This window comes from Talpa europaea (genome assembly GCF_964194135.1).
Source record: "Talpa europaea genome assembly, chromosome: 5".
NCBI lineage: Eukaryota > Metazoa > Chordata > Mammalia > Eulipotyphla > Talpidae > Talpa > Talpa europaea.
In genome coordinates this window covers 54832349-54849480 of record NC_140071.1, presented here as the reverse complement: position 1 = coordinate 54849480, position 17132 = coordinate 54832349, and the positions used below count along the sequence as shown (strand labels likewise).

The window sequence follows — 17132 nt, the reverse complement described above, 5'->3', positions numbered from 1 at the left end:
TCTAGTCTAATTTAAAATGCAGAGCAGGCCGATTGAACAGGTGGATGGCAGAAATTTAAATATCTAAAATGAATGGCACTGATCAAAGGTGATAGAAGCTTAGATCTGAATGACCTAGAATGGTCAAAGAAAACTTAATGGGAGGAAGTGAAAGCCTTTATGCTTCAAAAGAAAATGAATTCCTAAGTCAGACTTTCTGAAAGTGCAAAACATAAAATGTTTTGCAAAAGTTTTAAGACAATAATTAACTCAGAATAACTGGCATATTTGTCCAAATGAAATCCTACAACCTGAAGATCTCTATCAAAACCTCTGCCACTCACTTTCTTTGCCTAAGTAATTCTTCATTTTTTGGACAGAGGAGACTGTAGCTTTAACAAATATACCTCCAGCATGGTATTCTGTCTTATTTTTGGTTAGAAATTTCAGAGTTGTGTGTGCTTTAAAGACAAGAGACAATAAAGACGTAAATAGCTTACAAGTTTGCAGGGAAAAAAGTTTAGTATTTAATGAGACAGTAGGAATCTCAGATTTAATGTAGATTTTCATTTTCAAATAACTGCATGAAAAGACTCCTACAGAGAAAAACAGGCTCGTGCTGTGTTGCCTGCTTTCAACATTTGTAGCTCTCAGTTGCAAAGAAAAAAAGTCATGAAAATCCTCACCAGATCCTGCAGGTGTACTGGTTTTTTCACCTAGGGGCAGTTCTCCAGAGGCAGAGCCACTGAAGTGAAAGAGATCAGCATACCAGCATACAAAATGGAGAGTGAGCTTGAATTTGTAACAAAGGAGAAGACAAAGAATATTCAGCAACATGAAGATGAGAGTGAAAAGCAGAGACCATACAGATAGAAAAATTCTCAATACATCAAAATGTTGTAGTTAGAAATATAACATAATCCTTCTATCTCCATTACTTTTCTTTGATAATGAAAATTATAGATCCTGGAAGGAATTAAGATAAAATTATGGAAGGTGAGAAAAGATAGTATAAGATGGAAAAATTAATGTTTTCTTTTGATCCATGAGATCATGGCTTCTAACTTATGTTCCTTTCTTTTTACCCATTTCACATTCAGGAAATTATGATAAGGATGGGGTCACTTTTAATTGCAACAGCAGCTGTACAGGGTGATTATAGGCAGATCTGTTGTGCTAAGGTGGAGGTACTGACTTCTTTATCAGTTTAACTGAGTCAAATTCAGATATGATGTGACCAAACACTCAGCCTTTTTTTTGATCAATGTTAGAAAATAAATGAAGTGCATTGGATGTCTTCTTATCAGTGAAATGTGTGAACTAATTTAAAGCTGTTTCATAATAAAAAAAAAAAAGTGTCCATGTTAATTAATTTGTACTGAAAAGAGTGCTAAAAAGAACAGGGTATTAAAATGTAGAAGTCTTATGTTTTATGCATTAGTTCGGTAATGCCATAGCCAGCCTCTTCAACCTGTACTAAAACTTCCTTGGAAACCCAATCCATCATGGTCATGACTAACTCCTTTGAGGCCTCAGTTCTTTGTATACATGAAGGACTGTGGGAATAATTACTTTGTAAATGTTCAGCCAACTCCACACAGAATTTCACATCTGATTATTCTAGGTCACCACCAAGATTGTAAAGCCCTCCAGATAACCATCACTTCTTGTGTTATGACTTTCATACATTTTTTTGTGTCCATTCCTTTATCAGTCAGGATACTCTATAAGGCAATAACATAAAACTACATTCAGACAAGTTTAAAGAGTTGCCTCATAATTGGAAGTTCTAGGTCAGGCTTAAGAATTAATTGAGGGCCTCCCTGGTGGCACAGGGATTAAAGACACAGTGCTATTCCAGGCCAGGGAGCACAAGTTCGATCCCAGGCCAGGTAGCTAACCCGCATGGCGCAGCAGACCTCTCCTGTCTTGCCCGCTTCTCCCCTCAGAGTTGTATTTCAGTAGATCTGCCTGTTCTGCTCCCCATTCTCTCTGGTGAATCCTCTCACCCCCCAATTCCTGTATGCATAAACAAATAAATCTTAAAAAAAAAAAAAGAACTAATTGATCTGGGGACTAACTAAATGATGTCAGTAAATATTTGACTTTTATTCTCCCATTCATAACATTTATTTCACCATAAGTCAGTTCCACTCTTTCTTACGAGATAATGCCAGCTGCAATATAAGACCCACGTTTACTCATACTCAGTGGGTGTGACACCCCTTTGTATCATAGGAATTCTGAGTGTGGACCACCCACCTCCCAAGATCATGTGGGAAATTCATGGGAGTAAGTTCTGGAAGTAAGATTTGTATGTGATTAGACAGAGTAAAGAAGTGACTATCTGGACAACCAACACATAGTTACTAGGTGCTCTTCGACTCCTCCCTTGTTATTTCTGGAGCCCTTGTTCCATAGTAAATAAACTCCTCCATTTTTTTTCAGGCTCTTTAAATCTCTCCTCTCCTTTGAAACTTCACTAAAATCCATTCAACCCTGAGGAAAATATTTCCCCTATAAACGTTTTTCTCCCACACCCTATTCCACCAAGGAGGGAAGAAAGATTCACACCCCCTTTGTTGAGGCTCCTCCCCAGTTATCTTCCAAACTATACTTTCTACCATTGTATAAAACCTCCAGCTTCACCATCTAGTTTTACCATTTCCCATCACCCGCTTGTGATATCTTCCCCTAACCCCCACATTGGATCCCTTCATTCATTGTAAACTACAGTTCTTGGTTCCGTTTTTCTTTTTATCTCCAGGCTCAGTTATCAAACTACTGACTCCTGTGTTCACATAGATGATTTATCCCATAGTAGGCTATTTTATGCAGTGTTCAACTGGCTTATATCAACCATTCATTTTCCAGAAAATATTCTGGGTCTTCCCAGACTGCTTCTTGTATCCAAACATCTCATTTTTTTACTATAATCTTAAATATTGCCAGTTTCATTGATTTTACTGAGACTATAGTGTCTCTTCCTATCTAAAATAAAATGGTCTGTCCATGTTTTATATGCCATTTCTTCCTAGCTCTGTTAGGATCTTGCTCTATGTCATTTATTAGTTAGTTGAAAAAACTCATTTCAAGTGGAATCAAAATATCATAAATTGCTTATAGCATCAGTTATTAGTTTGAGTGTTTTAAGAGAGTAAAGGATAGGTATCATTTTTAATTATTTTTTTTCTTTCAGGATAAGGCCATAGCTACACCAGAGTTTATCTTCAGAATCTTAAATTCAAATTGTCATTCTTGATTTACATAAAATTTTAGTAGAAAAGTAACTCTTCAAGAAAAATAGAAAACATGAGAACACTTAGTTTTGTGCATGTGTTCACCTGAAATAAATTCATTCTTTTTTATGAAAATTTTGTTTTAATTTAAAATTTAACTAGACAATATACATTTGTGTGTTCACTTCAGATTAACAGAAATGCCAACTATTTATTCATTTCTGATTTTTATTTGTTTATTTATTTTTTAGAGTTGGTGGTTCCAGGATTTTATTCAGAATGACTTTAGGAAGAGAAGGGATGTCTCCCCTTCAGTCAATGTCTTCCTATGCTACTGCTGGTAGAAATGTTTTAAGATGGGATCTTTCACCAGAACAAATTAAAATGAGAACTGAGGAGCTCATTGTGCAAACCAAACAGGTGTATGATGCTATTGGAATGCTTGACATCAAGGAAGTAACTTACGAGAACTGTTTACAGGCACTGGCAGATGTAGAAGTGAAATATATAGGTGAGTAGGATGCAAAAGAACATCAGAGTATCATTTTGTGGGCATCATAAACGATTTTATGCTTTCTGTCTTGGCAGTCCACTTTCTAATTGTACAGGTATTGGTTTTTACATAATAATTAATTGCTTAGAATTAAATCACCCAAGATTAAAAAAATTTATTATGTTGACCAATGTACTATAAAATGTACATTCCCGTTACACTGCTTTCTGGAGAGCATTTTGACAACATGTATTGAAACTGTGAAGAACTTCATGCACTAATCTAATAATTCCACATCTAAGCAGTTAATCTAAAGGAATAATTAGATATAGGAAAATACTATATATAAACATATGTATAAACAGATATTTGTTCAACATTTAGGGCTTGAAAGCAACCCCTAAATGTCAACCAATAAAATGGCTAAATAAATTATGGTACATTCTCTTTTTGTAATGTGATGTAGCTGTTGAAATCATGCTTGGGAACAGTATTCAGTCACACAACTGAAGAACAGAGAAAGAAAATCTGCAAATTTTAATAATGGTTATTATTAGCTTAGGTGTTGGGTTTATAGTTTGATTTTTGCTTTTCTCTATTTCCCCTATTTCCCACACTTAAAATATGTTATTTTTGTAATATAAATTTTAGATCCTTTGAGTTATAAGAAATGAAGATTCACATCACTTGTCTTTAAGGGTTGGACATATTTGTAGGATAATTACAGCTAAACAACCTTGGCTGTGTATACAGGCTTTATAAGAACTTAGGATATCTGTAGAACTAGATACTCTGGAATTTGGAAGTTTGTCCAGAATTTTGCACAGTTTTTACCCCCACTGATCCCTCAAAACCAAGAGTTTCCCACCCTGTATACCACTGCAGTAGGGACATGGCTACATTCTCTTACTTTTGCATTTCTGTTTAACTTTCTGCCTCCAAGCTAACTGCTTCACTCTCATTAATGTCTGCTAAATCTTACTTGAGTCTTGAGTTTAAACTCTTAAATAAAAAGTATCTGGTTGGTCTTGCTAGTCAAAGTTAGAGTTGGTCCACATTTAACCTAGCAATTTCTGCATTTATTTAACAAATAGAAAAAGCAATGGAGAGAAAAGAAAATCTTGTTAAAAAGAATTATCTTAAACTCTTTTCCCCATTCATACATTTTTAAAATATTATTTTAGTTTCATGATATTTGTTCTTTCATAAATTTACCTCTAGGTATCTCTGAGTGAATCATTAAAATTTTTGAGTTTAAGAATAGCTTTTTAAAGATCAGCTTACCAGCATGTGGTCTTGGAGTTCATTCTCCTGCAATGGCTCTTAGAACCCTCTTTGTCTGATGTCAGGTGTTACGCTTTAGCATTGGTCATAGTTTGACAGTAAGAGCAAAAGTCTGGTATCAGGTCTTTGTGGCAAACTACAGAAAGAAATGGTTTTTAATATTAATGTTTGTATAAAATATATTTTTTCCTCTATTAACAGTGGAACGAACCATGCTAGACTTTCCCCAGCATGTCTCCCCTGACAAAGAAGTACGGGCAGCAAGTACAGAAGCGGACAAAAAACTTTCTCGTTTTGATATCGAGATGAGCATGAGAGAAGATATATTTCTGAGGATTGTTCATTTACAGGTAAATGATCTTATAAATCTCTATAAAAGGAAAAAAACTGTAATAAAAAGTAAAAGTTTTACCAGTAATGAAAGTACTTGAATGTTCCTGGATTTTGTTTCTAATTATTGTACTAATGGACATAGCATAATATTATGTAATATTATATTTTACCATTTAGGTTTATGTTAAGATGCCAGTTACATTCACTTAAAGTAAGCACCAAGTGTCCAACCACTATGGAGAGCTGTGTGGAGATTTCTTGACCTACTAAACAATAGAACTTCCATATGATCCAGCAATTCCACTCCTAGGTATTTACCCAAAGGACACGGAAACATCAATTCCAAAGGGCACCTGCACCCCTATGTCTATAGCAGCACTGTTTACAATAGCTAAGCTTTGGAAATAACCCAAATGCCCAAAAATAGATGACTGGATCAAGAAGATGTGGTACATGGGCCTCCCCTGTGGTGCAGCGGTTGAGCGCTGGGTTGCGAAGCTGCCTGCAGCCTCTGCAGCGCCGGTTCAATCCCCAGCTGCTCCCCAGCCACCGGAGGAGGGTCCCACATGGCACTCAGACCTCTCCTGCTGCCCGCTGCTCCCCTCAGCAGTGTACTTCGGTCCCTCTGCCTGCTCAGCTCCCCGCTCTGGCTCTGGTGAATTCTCTCACCCTCCCGAGCTTCTGACTGTACCCAGTGCTTGTATAAATAAATAAATAAATAAATGAATAAATAAATAAATAAATAAATAAATAAATAAATAAATAAATAAATCTTTTTAAAAAATAAGGAAAAAAAAAAGAAGATGTGGTACATATAAACCATGGAATATTACTCAGCATTCAAAAAAGATAAACACATGCAATTTACAGCAACGTGGATGGAGATGAAAGGGATCATGCTCAGCAAAATAAGCCAGAAAGAAAAAGAAAAATACCAGATGGTCTCACTCATAGCAGGAATCTAGAAAACTTAAATAAGGGACCAGGAAAATGAATAACTATAAGAAAATGAAAATCAAAATCAACAAATAACTATGAACCAGAGACACTCTATGGGGGTTGGGGGGCAGGGAGGGGAGGGATTGGGGTCAAAATAAGGGGATTGCAATTGTATGGGGAATATAAAAATAAAATTTATTTTAAAAATAAAATTAAATTAAATTAAGGTAATAAAGATTGTAAAAGCTTTCTTTCTAACTAGTTGATTAAACTCAAATGATTATTTAAAAAAAAAAAGTAAGGACCAAGTGTAAAAAGTGTACATCTGTAAATCTAGGTCTTTTTATCCATCATGAATTTACTGATTCAATGTAAAAATCTCATTGACTTTTCAAAATGTTCAAAATTTTGTGAAATATATATTAGATCAGATCAACGAGAAGCAAAGGGAATTGAGTTCTTTGTCAGAGATACTATGTGGTTTTGCCATCTTATTTATGATATACTATCGATGCTAAATGCTGGAGTCATTTCTGTCTGTCATCCTTACATTTTTCAGGACTCATGGAAATTATGGATAATGAATGTTCTAGGTGGGTCTGCCTTGAGTGTTTTTATCATTTTAATCATGAATGTTGATTTGCTTCTTAGCATATTCATTATGTCTTTGCTTTGAATTTTTATTTTCATGACACTCAGCAATTTGTTTGCAATACAACCAGTGTTTTACCATCTTCGCTATTTTTGTTTAGTTTTGCATATTTATGCAAAAATCTCAAAAATGTTGTTCCTATTAGCAAATTATGACAAGAATTGAAATAATAAAGCAATTTTATTTGTAATTCACTATAGACTATATAATTGAGACTTCATTTAGACATGTAAGATGTATATGCTATCTATCCTTTCATGTCAGATAAGCATTTTCTACTCTGACTATAATCATCTGTGTGATTCATAATTATTCATCTTTGGCACTATAAAAATAATGCAAATTAAAATAACTATGATTATTCTTTATTAAATTGTTATCATTTATTCTGTTGACCCCAGTTTGTCTAGATCTTTCAAATCATAACCTTTATAGTCTATTTTTATTCACCTCAAAATAATCAAGTTTCCTTCCTAGCAGTTATTATGTATATATTTTATAACTTTTCACCAGGATTTCTGATTTTCTTTGTTTAACTATTTTCATCCTGACTTCTAAGTTCTCATTTAGGATTTTCTAACCTCAAAAAGGTTTTTCAGTGCTTAGCGTTATTGGGTCTTATGTTTTTGTTACTAGCCCATCTTCTCTGATTCTTATGAATGTTCTTTTCAAGATGTGGTAGGCGTGCCACTTAAGATTTCTTTGTTATAAATTCTGCATATACTGAAGACTCATCCCACTAAATTGGGGAACAAATTGTTGCATGTGTAATGAGCTGGCCAACGCCATAATGACTTGACAAACACCAGTGCATTTATCAGATATCGTCATTTGTTTCAGCTGGTTAATTTCGGGGTTTTATTATAATAATTTACAGTAACCTCAAATTTGATTCCATAATTTTCTTCTTTCAAATGGAATAATTACTCTCATATGTGTAGATTAATGTTTGAACATTTTTAGGGGATTTTACAATGTCTGTTAAGGCTACATCAGAATAATAAAAAATACCTGCATAGGAGCTTATTTGGTGAATTTAGTTACAACTCCCCACCTTGATGAATAATCTGTTTAAACAGTATTTTTTAAAATATAGAATTATCAGTATTCATTTTCTGCTAGAGTTTAATCAATAGTAAAACTCATCCAATTCATACTTAAAGGACAAAATTAACTTTATGTAAATATTCTACTTTTCTCTGCAAATAATATAAATAAAACTAGGGCAATCATGATACAACACACAAAGCTTTCATTTAACTGGATAAGGATCTTAAGTTTATATGAAGTTAGCAATTTCAGGCATTTTCTACTAAAATGAGGATGCACCAAATAATACTGAGATCCCAAGATGCCCCCATTGTAGACAGTAATCAAATATATTATCAAAATCACATATAAAATGTTGTTTTAGCTCTCGTGTTATTTTTCATTTAGAATTGATGAAATGTGAAATTCTCTTTCACAATTATGCAAAATGTGTCTTAATCAGGGTTTCAGTTATATATTCTATCACAGTTTCTGCGGATCAGGAATTCAGGAAGGAATCTGTCAGATATTTCTGTTTGGGCTTTCACATGTGGTTTCAGGCATTGATGGCTAGGGCTGAAGCAGATAGAGGCTAACCAGGCATTTCTTTTTTTTTTTTTTTTTTTTTTTTTTTTTTAAGCTCACCATAAAAAAGGAACTTTATTTTTTTTTTATTTTTTTTTTTATAAATTTTATTGTTATATTCCCCATACAATTGCAGCCCCCTCATTCTGACCCCAATCCCTCCCCTCCCGCCCCCGCCCCCCTAAAAGTGTCTCTGGTTCATAGTTTTTTGTTGATTTTGATTTTCACTTTCTTATATTCATTTTCCTGGTCCCTTATTTAAGTTTTCTAGATTCCTGCTATGAGTGAGACCATCCGGTATTTTTCTTTTTCTTTTTGGCTTATTTCGCTGAGCATGATCCCTTCCAGCACCATCCATGTTGCTGCAAATTGCATGTGTTTATCTTTTTTGAATGCTGAGTAATATCCCATGGTATATATGTACCACATCTTCTTGATTCAGTCATCTATTTTTGGGCATTTGGGTTGTTTCCAAAGCTTAGCTATTGTAAACAGTGCTGCTATAAACATAGGGGTGCAGGTGTTCTTTGGAATTGATGTTTCTGTGTCCTTTGGGTAAATACCTAGGAGTGGAATTGCTGGATCATATGGAAGCTCTATGTTTAGTAGGTCCAGAAATCTCCACACAGCTTTCCACAGTGGTTGGACCAGTTTGCACTCCCACCAACAGTGCAGAAGAGTTCCTTTTTCTCCACACCCTCGCCAACATTTGTTGTTGCTAGTTTTTTTAATATGTGCCATTCTCACTGGTGTAAGATGGTATCTCATGGTAGTTTTGATTTGCATTTCCCTGATGACAAGTGATGTTGAACATTTTTTCATATGTAACCAGGCATTTCTTGCTTTGTTTTGTGTTGAGTCATCTCCATGTAGTCTCTTATGTAGGCTAATTTGGGCTTCCTCATAATATGGCAGCATCAGGGTGGTAGGGATTCTTTCATGGAGATTCAAAGCTCCAACACAAGTATGTGTTTCAAAAAAATATCCAGAAGTTGCATTACATTTTATGATGCCCTATCTCGAAAATCATATAGCATTACTTATACCATACTGTGTTGACTAACTAGTCACTGCCATCTGCTCAGACTCAAAGGACACCACATATCACTCTAGTGAGTATCAATTAATTTGCAGCATGTTTCAGAACCTCCAAGATAAGTGATTAGTTGACTAAATGGATAGATGAAAGTATACTCGAGTGTGAGACTAGCTAGTGTGCCACAGCTTTCCTACCTCCTTCCCAATATGTGGCTTGTAACACTGCTCTTTACATTTGTTTGGCAGTGTAGTTACCTGATTTAACTTTTATACTCATCTTGTGAGGTGACCCTTTTTACAAGTGGAGAAACTAAAACTCAGAAATGGTAAATTTCCAAGAACCTAGTATGCACTTGCAGAAATAAAGTACATCAAGAGATATTTACATTACACACCTCTAGGGAAGGAGGGGTGTACTTGCAGAAGTAAAATACATCAAGAGATATTTACATTAAACACCTCTAGGGAAGGAGAGATCACATTTGATTCTATTTTGCACCTCTGGCAGAGTGCCTAGTACAAAGTGAGCATTTAGTAAATGTTCATCAAACTAAGGTGAGAAATAGTTGATGAAAGATCCAAAAAAATACACCTTCAGTAATGGGGCATGGGTTATCAAAGTGGGAAGAAAAAATGGATCTCTCCTTATAACCTAACTGAAAAATAATGATGGATTGAATTTTTTTCTTTTAATATTTTATTTTATATAATTCTTACATCATTTTTCATTTTTGTACAATGTATGCATTTTCATTTTGGTTATATCCGCATACAATTGCACCCCCCCCCTTATTTTGACCCTAATCCTTCTTCTCCCCATACCCCTCCCCCACCCACCCTGGTAGTGTGTCTCTGGTTTATAGTTGCTTGTTGATTTTGATTTTTACTTTATGTTAGTCTTTTTCCTGGTCCCTTATTTAGGTTTTCTAAATTCCTGCTATGAGTGAGACCATCCGGTATTTTTCTTTTTCTTTCTGACTTATTTCGCTGAGCATGATCCCTTCTAGCTCCAGATGGATTGAAGTTTTAAAAAGTTAGACTTTAAAGCTCCTAGAAGTTATGTGGAAATATATCTTTGTGACTGCTGAGCAGAGAAGTATTTCTTAAGACAAAAAGTGTTATAAGGCTGATAATTTAACTACATTAAAATAATTTTTAATAAAGTAAAAAGACAAATACTAAAAAAAAGGTACAAAACATTATTACCTAAGATATATGAAGAATTACTACATTCAATAGACAGGACAAGAATTACTGCATTAAATAGACAGGACAGTAGACATCCCAGTAGAAAAATGGGCACATTAGCTGGGCGATATTTCAGAAGATACACAAATTACAAACATATGAAAAGATATTTCACTTCATTCGGGGAAGTACAAATGAAGACCACAATAAGATAACATTTATCCCTTACTACACTAGCAAAAATTGAGACGTCCAACATTCCCAAATATATGTGTGGATGTCATTTAATGGGAATGTTTTTGTACTGCCAGTAAAGTGTAATTTCATCATAAGGGAGTAATGGTGTAAACCAATGTTAATAAAAATTTCTAAAGAAAAAAATAACCAACTTGGAGAAAAAGTTAGTGCTACAGATTTGGATCTCACATTCTCCAGAACCTACATTATCTTCCTATCCTACCTCAGGATTTACCTGAAGAAACTTGCAGTTGTGCACATGTGAAATAGGATACATGTTTGTAGCAACATTACATGTGATACCAAGACTGAAAGAACTTGGGTTTCCATTGACAAAACTGGATGAATGTATTGTAATATATGTACGTAATGAATATTTTATAGCAGTGACATAAGTAAGTTACATCAACATTCAGGAACATGGCTGAATCTTAGTAACAATAAGAGAAAAAAGTTGTAGAACACTGCATATAGCATATCATTTGTAAAATTCAAAAAGCAAAAATTAAACAGTATACACAGAAGTGGTAAAAATGGAAAAAATGTTTAAGACAAAATTCAAGAGAGTGACTACCTGTTGCACAGTTAAGTGCAGCAGGGTTGTTAATATTTTATTTCATACATTTGAGAGCAGATTTAATAAATATTACATATGTAGTTCTGTTCATTTGTAGATATCAAATATTACATTAAAATTTTAACACATTAACATTAACTTTCATTCCACCAGAAGGAAAAAAAATGAAAACAAGGAATTTCCTTGACCCTTTAACTTAAAAAGTGGACAGGTATCAAAAACTAGCAGTTATGGCCACAGGTCTTAGTGTTGCCCAGTGTTTTTTTTTTGTTTGTTTTTTGGTTTGTTTTTTTTTTTTGGTTTTTGCTTTGTTTTGTTTTTTACTGAGGTAACCTTGGTTTATATGATTAGATTACTTGTATATTAGAAATATATGACTTCCCTCTCAGGAGTTGTTCCCACACCACACCCACCACCAAGACACCAGTAGTCCACCACTGTAGTCGATTGTGCTCCCTCCCGACCATGCTCCTATCCCTCTTCCTTTCCCTCTGGTAGCCTCAGTTCTGTAGTCAACTTACTAGGTTTAGTTCTTAGTTTGGCTTTATCTGACCCTTTGAATGGTTTCCTCTGTATTCCGTATACAAGTGATGCCATCAGGTATTTGTCTTTCTCCTTCTAGTTTATTTTTCTCCAGCTCCATCCAGGTTGCCATAAATGGCAAGAGTTTGTCTTTTTTGATAGCTAAATAGTATTTCATTATGTATTTAAACCACATCTTCTGGATGGACTCATCCATACTTGATCAACTTGGGTTATTTCTATAGCTTGACTTTTGCAAACAGTGCTGCAATGAACATAGGTGTGCATGTTTCCCTTCAAATCAGTTGTTGTATTCTTCAGATAGATTCCTAGGACTGGAATTGCTGGCTTGGTGTTTCCCAATCTTGACAAAGGTTTCTCACTCATGACTTAAAAGCCAGCAAAGGTCAAAAAAGTTTTCATAGAAATTCTTTCCAACCATATTGGTGAGAAAAATGTGTCATGTCTTCATATTAAAATAATCCATGCATGTAATATTTTTTTAAATAAATTTTATTGTTATATTCCCCATACAATTGCAGCCCCCCCATTCTGACCCCAATCCCTCCCCTCCCGCCCCCCTAAAAGTGTCTCTGGTTCATAGTTTTTTGTTGATTTTGATTTTCACTATCTTATAGTTATTCATTTTCCTGGTCCCTTATTTAAGTTTTCTAGATTCCTGCTATGAGTGAGACCATCCGGTATTTTTCTTTTTCTTTTTGGCTTATTTCGCTGAGCATGATCCCTTCCAGCGCCATCCATGTTGCTGCAAATTGCATGTGTTTATCTTTTTTGAACATGCATGTAATATTTTATTGCAGTGACCTGCTAAGTATTAAGTACACAAGGGGAATTCTTAGTGAAACAGTGTCTGGATTATGCAAACTAAATTGAGAAACATAGTTGCCAATTACATTATTATGTTTTTTCAGAGCTGAGGGGTTTGGTCTTGCCAATTCATCCTAGCCAATTAGTGATTTAAAAAGGAAAATTTTAGTGCTAAAGTATAAGTAAATAGGTCATGGGATTAAGTATAGACGCTTATAGCATTATGTGATCTCCTGCTCTAGCAGCCATAGAAACCATTGCCAAATTAAATACAAGAACTGGTGCCTAGAAACCATGATACTAAAAAAAGTAAAAGAATAGTTTTTGGCCTTTTGGCTAAGATCAAGTATAAAAAGATGTAAAAGGGAAAGCTGTTCAAAATTCAGCATGGTGACACTAATTCCCTTTCCTTACTATGCCTTCTCATAGTAAGTAAATGCTTCTCATAGTAAATGCTACCTAAGCTTCTAACTTTATCAAGTTCTTAAAAACACAGGGACTTTTAAGATATAAAGTATCAGCTTACCTTGCCTCAGTTTCCCTGTTAGCCAGCTACCCCTCCTTTGTTCTTCCCAAGTATTTACCCCTCTTTTCCCTCACTGTATGATATTGATTTTATCTGCCGATCTTTTTTTGCCTTCATGTTACTTAAAACACCTTAAAGGTATTCATGAGTTTCCTGAGTGCTGGCATAAGGAGGAGCTCAATAAATATATGCTGAATGCATCTGAGATAGCCCTAATTAAAATTTGTCTTCAAGCACCATGATTCCCCATTCCCAGTGTCCTCACTCTGCCTGTGACTCACAACATGACAGTGAATCTTGTGATAGTGTATCAGGTTAGTAGTCTGCCACAGGCCTTTCTGTAACCCTCCTGTCCAGCAATAGAAGCAACTGCCAGAGAATGTCCTTTTCACAATTGTGTGATAGAAACTTAACAGTAAGTGTAACTTACTGGAAAAAACCAATAACATTTAATTAAGCATGCTCTACCTCTGTTTTAGCTTTTGAAGTATGATCCATATTTTAATATGTTTATGTTGTTATATTTCTTTAGCATATACAAAGTTTATGAATCCATTTTTGTGAATGATATTCAGAAGAATATGCTATCTTAGTTTCCTGAGTTAACAACCTTGTGATGTTTACTTTGCACACACAATACAGACCCCAGTGAAGTAATTTTTTATTTACATATTTAGGAACAGGAACTATACAGGTCTTATGAAGAAAAGAACAAAGTCATGGTACAGCAGTGGGGAGGATTTGGGGAAAATTAAGAAAAATTTTCATTTTTATAGTATGAAATTTTTTTTTTTGTTTTAAAAAGTTTGCTTTAAAGACAGCATTAAGAGAAAGTAGGATAACAATCAGAATCATCTGCTATCATATTCAGAAAATATTTCAAAAATTTTTTTCTAAACTATTTAAGAAAAGGTGTTATTACATGCAAATACTCTTTGTATGAAATCTAAAGAGAAATGGAAATGTGGAATTTGGTCTCAAATGTGTTTTAAGATTTATTTATTGATTTATACAAGAACTGGGGTACAGGCCAAATGCGTGGGAGGGTGAGAGGATTCACTAGAGACAGAGCGGGGAACAGAACAGGCAGACTGACAAAATACACCGCTGAGGGGAGCACCGCGCGAGACGGGAGAGGTCTGCCGCGCCATGTGGGACCCTCGCCGGCCAGCCGGGATCGAACCGGCGCTGCAGAGGCTGCGGGCAGCTTCACAGCACAGCGCACAACCGCCTGTGCTACCAGGGGAGGCCCACATAGCATGAAATTTTTAAGAAAATAATGAATTAAGGATGGTAATGGCACATTGGGAAAGTTACTGACCTATGAATTTGAGAAATTTATTCCTATCCCTTTTACCACTAAGTAACTGTGATATCCTAAGAAGAAAAACCTCAGTTTTCTTGTCTGTAAAATGAGCGTAGCAGCAAACATGTAAGATTTTACATATGTGTTAACACTTTTATATAAAAGCTCCTTGTTACAGGAGGAAATTAGAAGGAGACAGTCTTATCACCACAGAGATTAAAATCAAGGCCCTTCTGTCAGATTATATAAATTTCAAAATTACTTCAGAGAACTTTAGCCCACCCATCCCATTGCTACCCACCAAAGAGGAGAAATTTCACCCACAGAGTGAAGAGGACTGATTCGGATTCAAGGGAATTATATTCTTGTTTCAGAAGGAAGATGCAACTACAGCATACCAGTCTAGAAGTGTTAACTGATTCCCTCTTAGAAAATCCTTGGATAGTAACTCTGACCTTGTGTGGTGATTACAAGGGAGAATATTGTTATGGCCAGTTCTGAAACAGAAATGTGCTTCAGAAGCACATTTTAGAAGTGACTTACTCCTACCAGAGATCTCCAGAGATTTCCTAAGACCTCAGAGTCGACTGGCAAAGGGTGTCTCCTTATAATTGAGTCAGATTTTTGTAAAGTGCCTTTTTTTGTGGTTAATCAAATATTTTGGTACAATTTGTCATATTTTAATTAAACCTAATTCAGAGCAGTTTTTTTCAGAACCTCTTTCTATTTATACTTGTATTACCTATTTTGGGAGTGTTTTTACCTAATCTCAACCATGAGTTTTGAGTTTACTATGCTGTGAATACTTTCAGGCTTTCTGAAGGAGCAAATCTACTCCCATAAGTGACAGGTTCAGGCCCACCTGAGATTCCATCTTAGTACAGCACAGTCTAAAAAATGTGTTTACATCGGCTGTTGAGGCTTGTGATGATTCTCGGTCCTAATCTCAGAACCCACTGTAACCCGGGGAGCCCCAGGAACCCAAGTACCATGCTACTATCCAGTAGTGTACCTGCTTTCTACCTGGGCTCCCTGCCCTGCTGGGATTGTTCTCCACTCTGGATCTCAACTTGCATACTTGGGTTTGTTACAACTTACCCAGCTCTTGCCAGGCCCTTCTCACCAGGGATTTTTTTCCCTCTCCCAGCATTTCATACAGTTACGGCCTAGATTCTTCCCAATCTTACAACTCCCTGTATTGCACTGTCAAGAGACAACTGTTGCCATGCCCAACACCTTAGAGCAGACTTGCTGGCGCTGTTAAAGTCAACCTTGATCAACACAAGTTAATCACATCCGCATGAACACTGTGATTTGAACTGCTGGCCATCCCTGAGGGAACCAGCCCCACAGTCCAACTATCTCCCTGGCCATTCTGGGTTTCTTCCCAGTGCAGGCACCTGCTGCCAGGATCCAAGTGTGTGCCAATACCAACTAGGGAGGGTTCCAGCTCCAGGCATGCCAGCATGCTCAGAAACTCTCCAGGGACACAAAAGGAGATTATTATGGAAAAAAGAGTCTAACTGTTCTCTGCCTCCACTAAGAATTAAACTCAGAGGAAACTGTGAGTAATATACACACATGTGCTTTAGTTCTATGATGTAGAATTACTGGTAGGCAAAGTGAGATAGATTGTTATATAAGTAGTACACCTAGTTAAAATACAACTCTTTATTTACCTGCTGCAACAAAATACTAAAAAATTGCAGAATTACTGCAGCAAGAGCCTTGCACCAGCCATCTTAAATGCAGGCTCTAAAGCTAGGCGCAGTCTATTTAAAGATCTACTTGTTGGGAGAATATAAAGCTCAGTGATGGACAGCCCAGACCTTTCATGGATAAAGAGTAGGTCTCCAAAGCTACGGGTCTAGAGACAGAAGTTCCTCAGTGGCTCTCAGCCAGACTGGATCCAGCACACCTGCTGAATCTGTCTGGAGTCCATTTCCTCTGAGGGACTGACTAACCATCCAGATGTGCCATGTATGTTCTGTCAGCTGTTTTAAAGAAACTTCTGGTGCTTTTATTACCTTGAAATGGCTGGGGAACTTTCCATTCTCCTCCAAGGTCTTGTGTTCTTTTGAGTGAATGTCACTTGTGTTGCTGCATGCAAGTACAACAGACTGTCGAGCTTTCGTTCTTTTTGTGCAGTGCTGACTCATTTTTCCTCATATCCTTGTTCGTATGCAGCTTGCTATTGTTGCTTGATCTCTCTTGCCAAATGGCAGTGAGGCGTATTTGAAGTGTTGGGAGCCTTTCCCTGGGGTTTTATACAGCTGTCCTTGTTTGGTGTGTTGGCAAAAGAGTCCTACTCCATTTGTGTAGAATGTACCTATTGTTTCTGTTCCTGCCTCTCAGGTGGAACCAGGTTAACAAATGA

The 17132-nt window shown here is 36.0% G+C and overlaps 1 protein-coding gene across 1 annotated transcript in view; it reads left to right on the top strand.

Moving 5' to 3' along the window:
* The window catches only part of NLN (neurolysin), a gene marked incomplete at its 3' end in the record, with an annotated part of 78745 nt that overhangs the window by 21499 nt on the left and 40114 nt on the right, over positions 1–17132 (top strand). Inside the window, exons 2-3 of the mRNA XM_084233545.1 lie at positions 3470–3729; positions 5197–5345. Coding sequence (XP_084089671.1) covers positions 3470–3729; positions 5197–5345 — 409 coding nt within the window. The remainder of the gene's footprint in view (positions 1–3469; positions 3730–5196; positions 5346–17132) is intronic.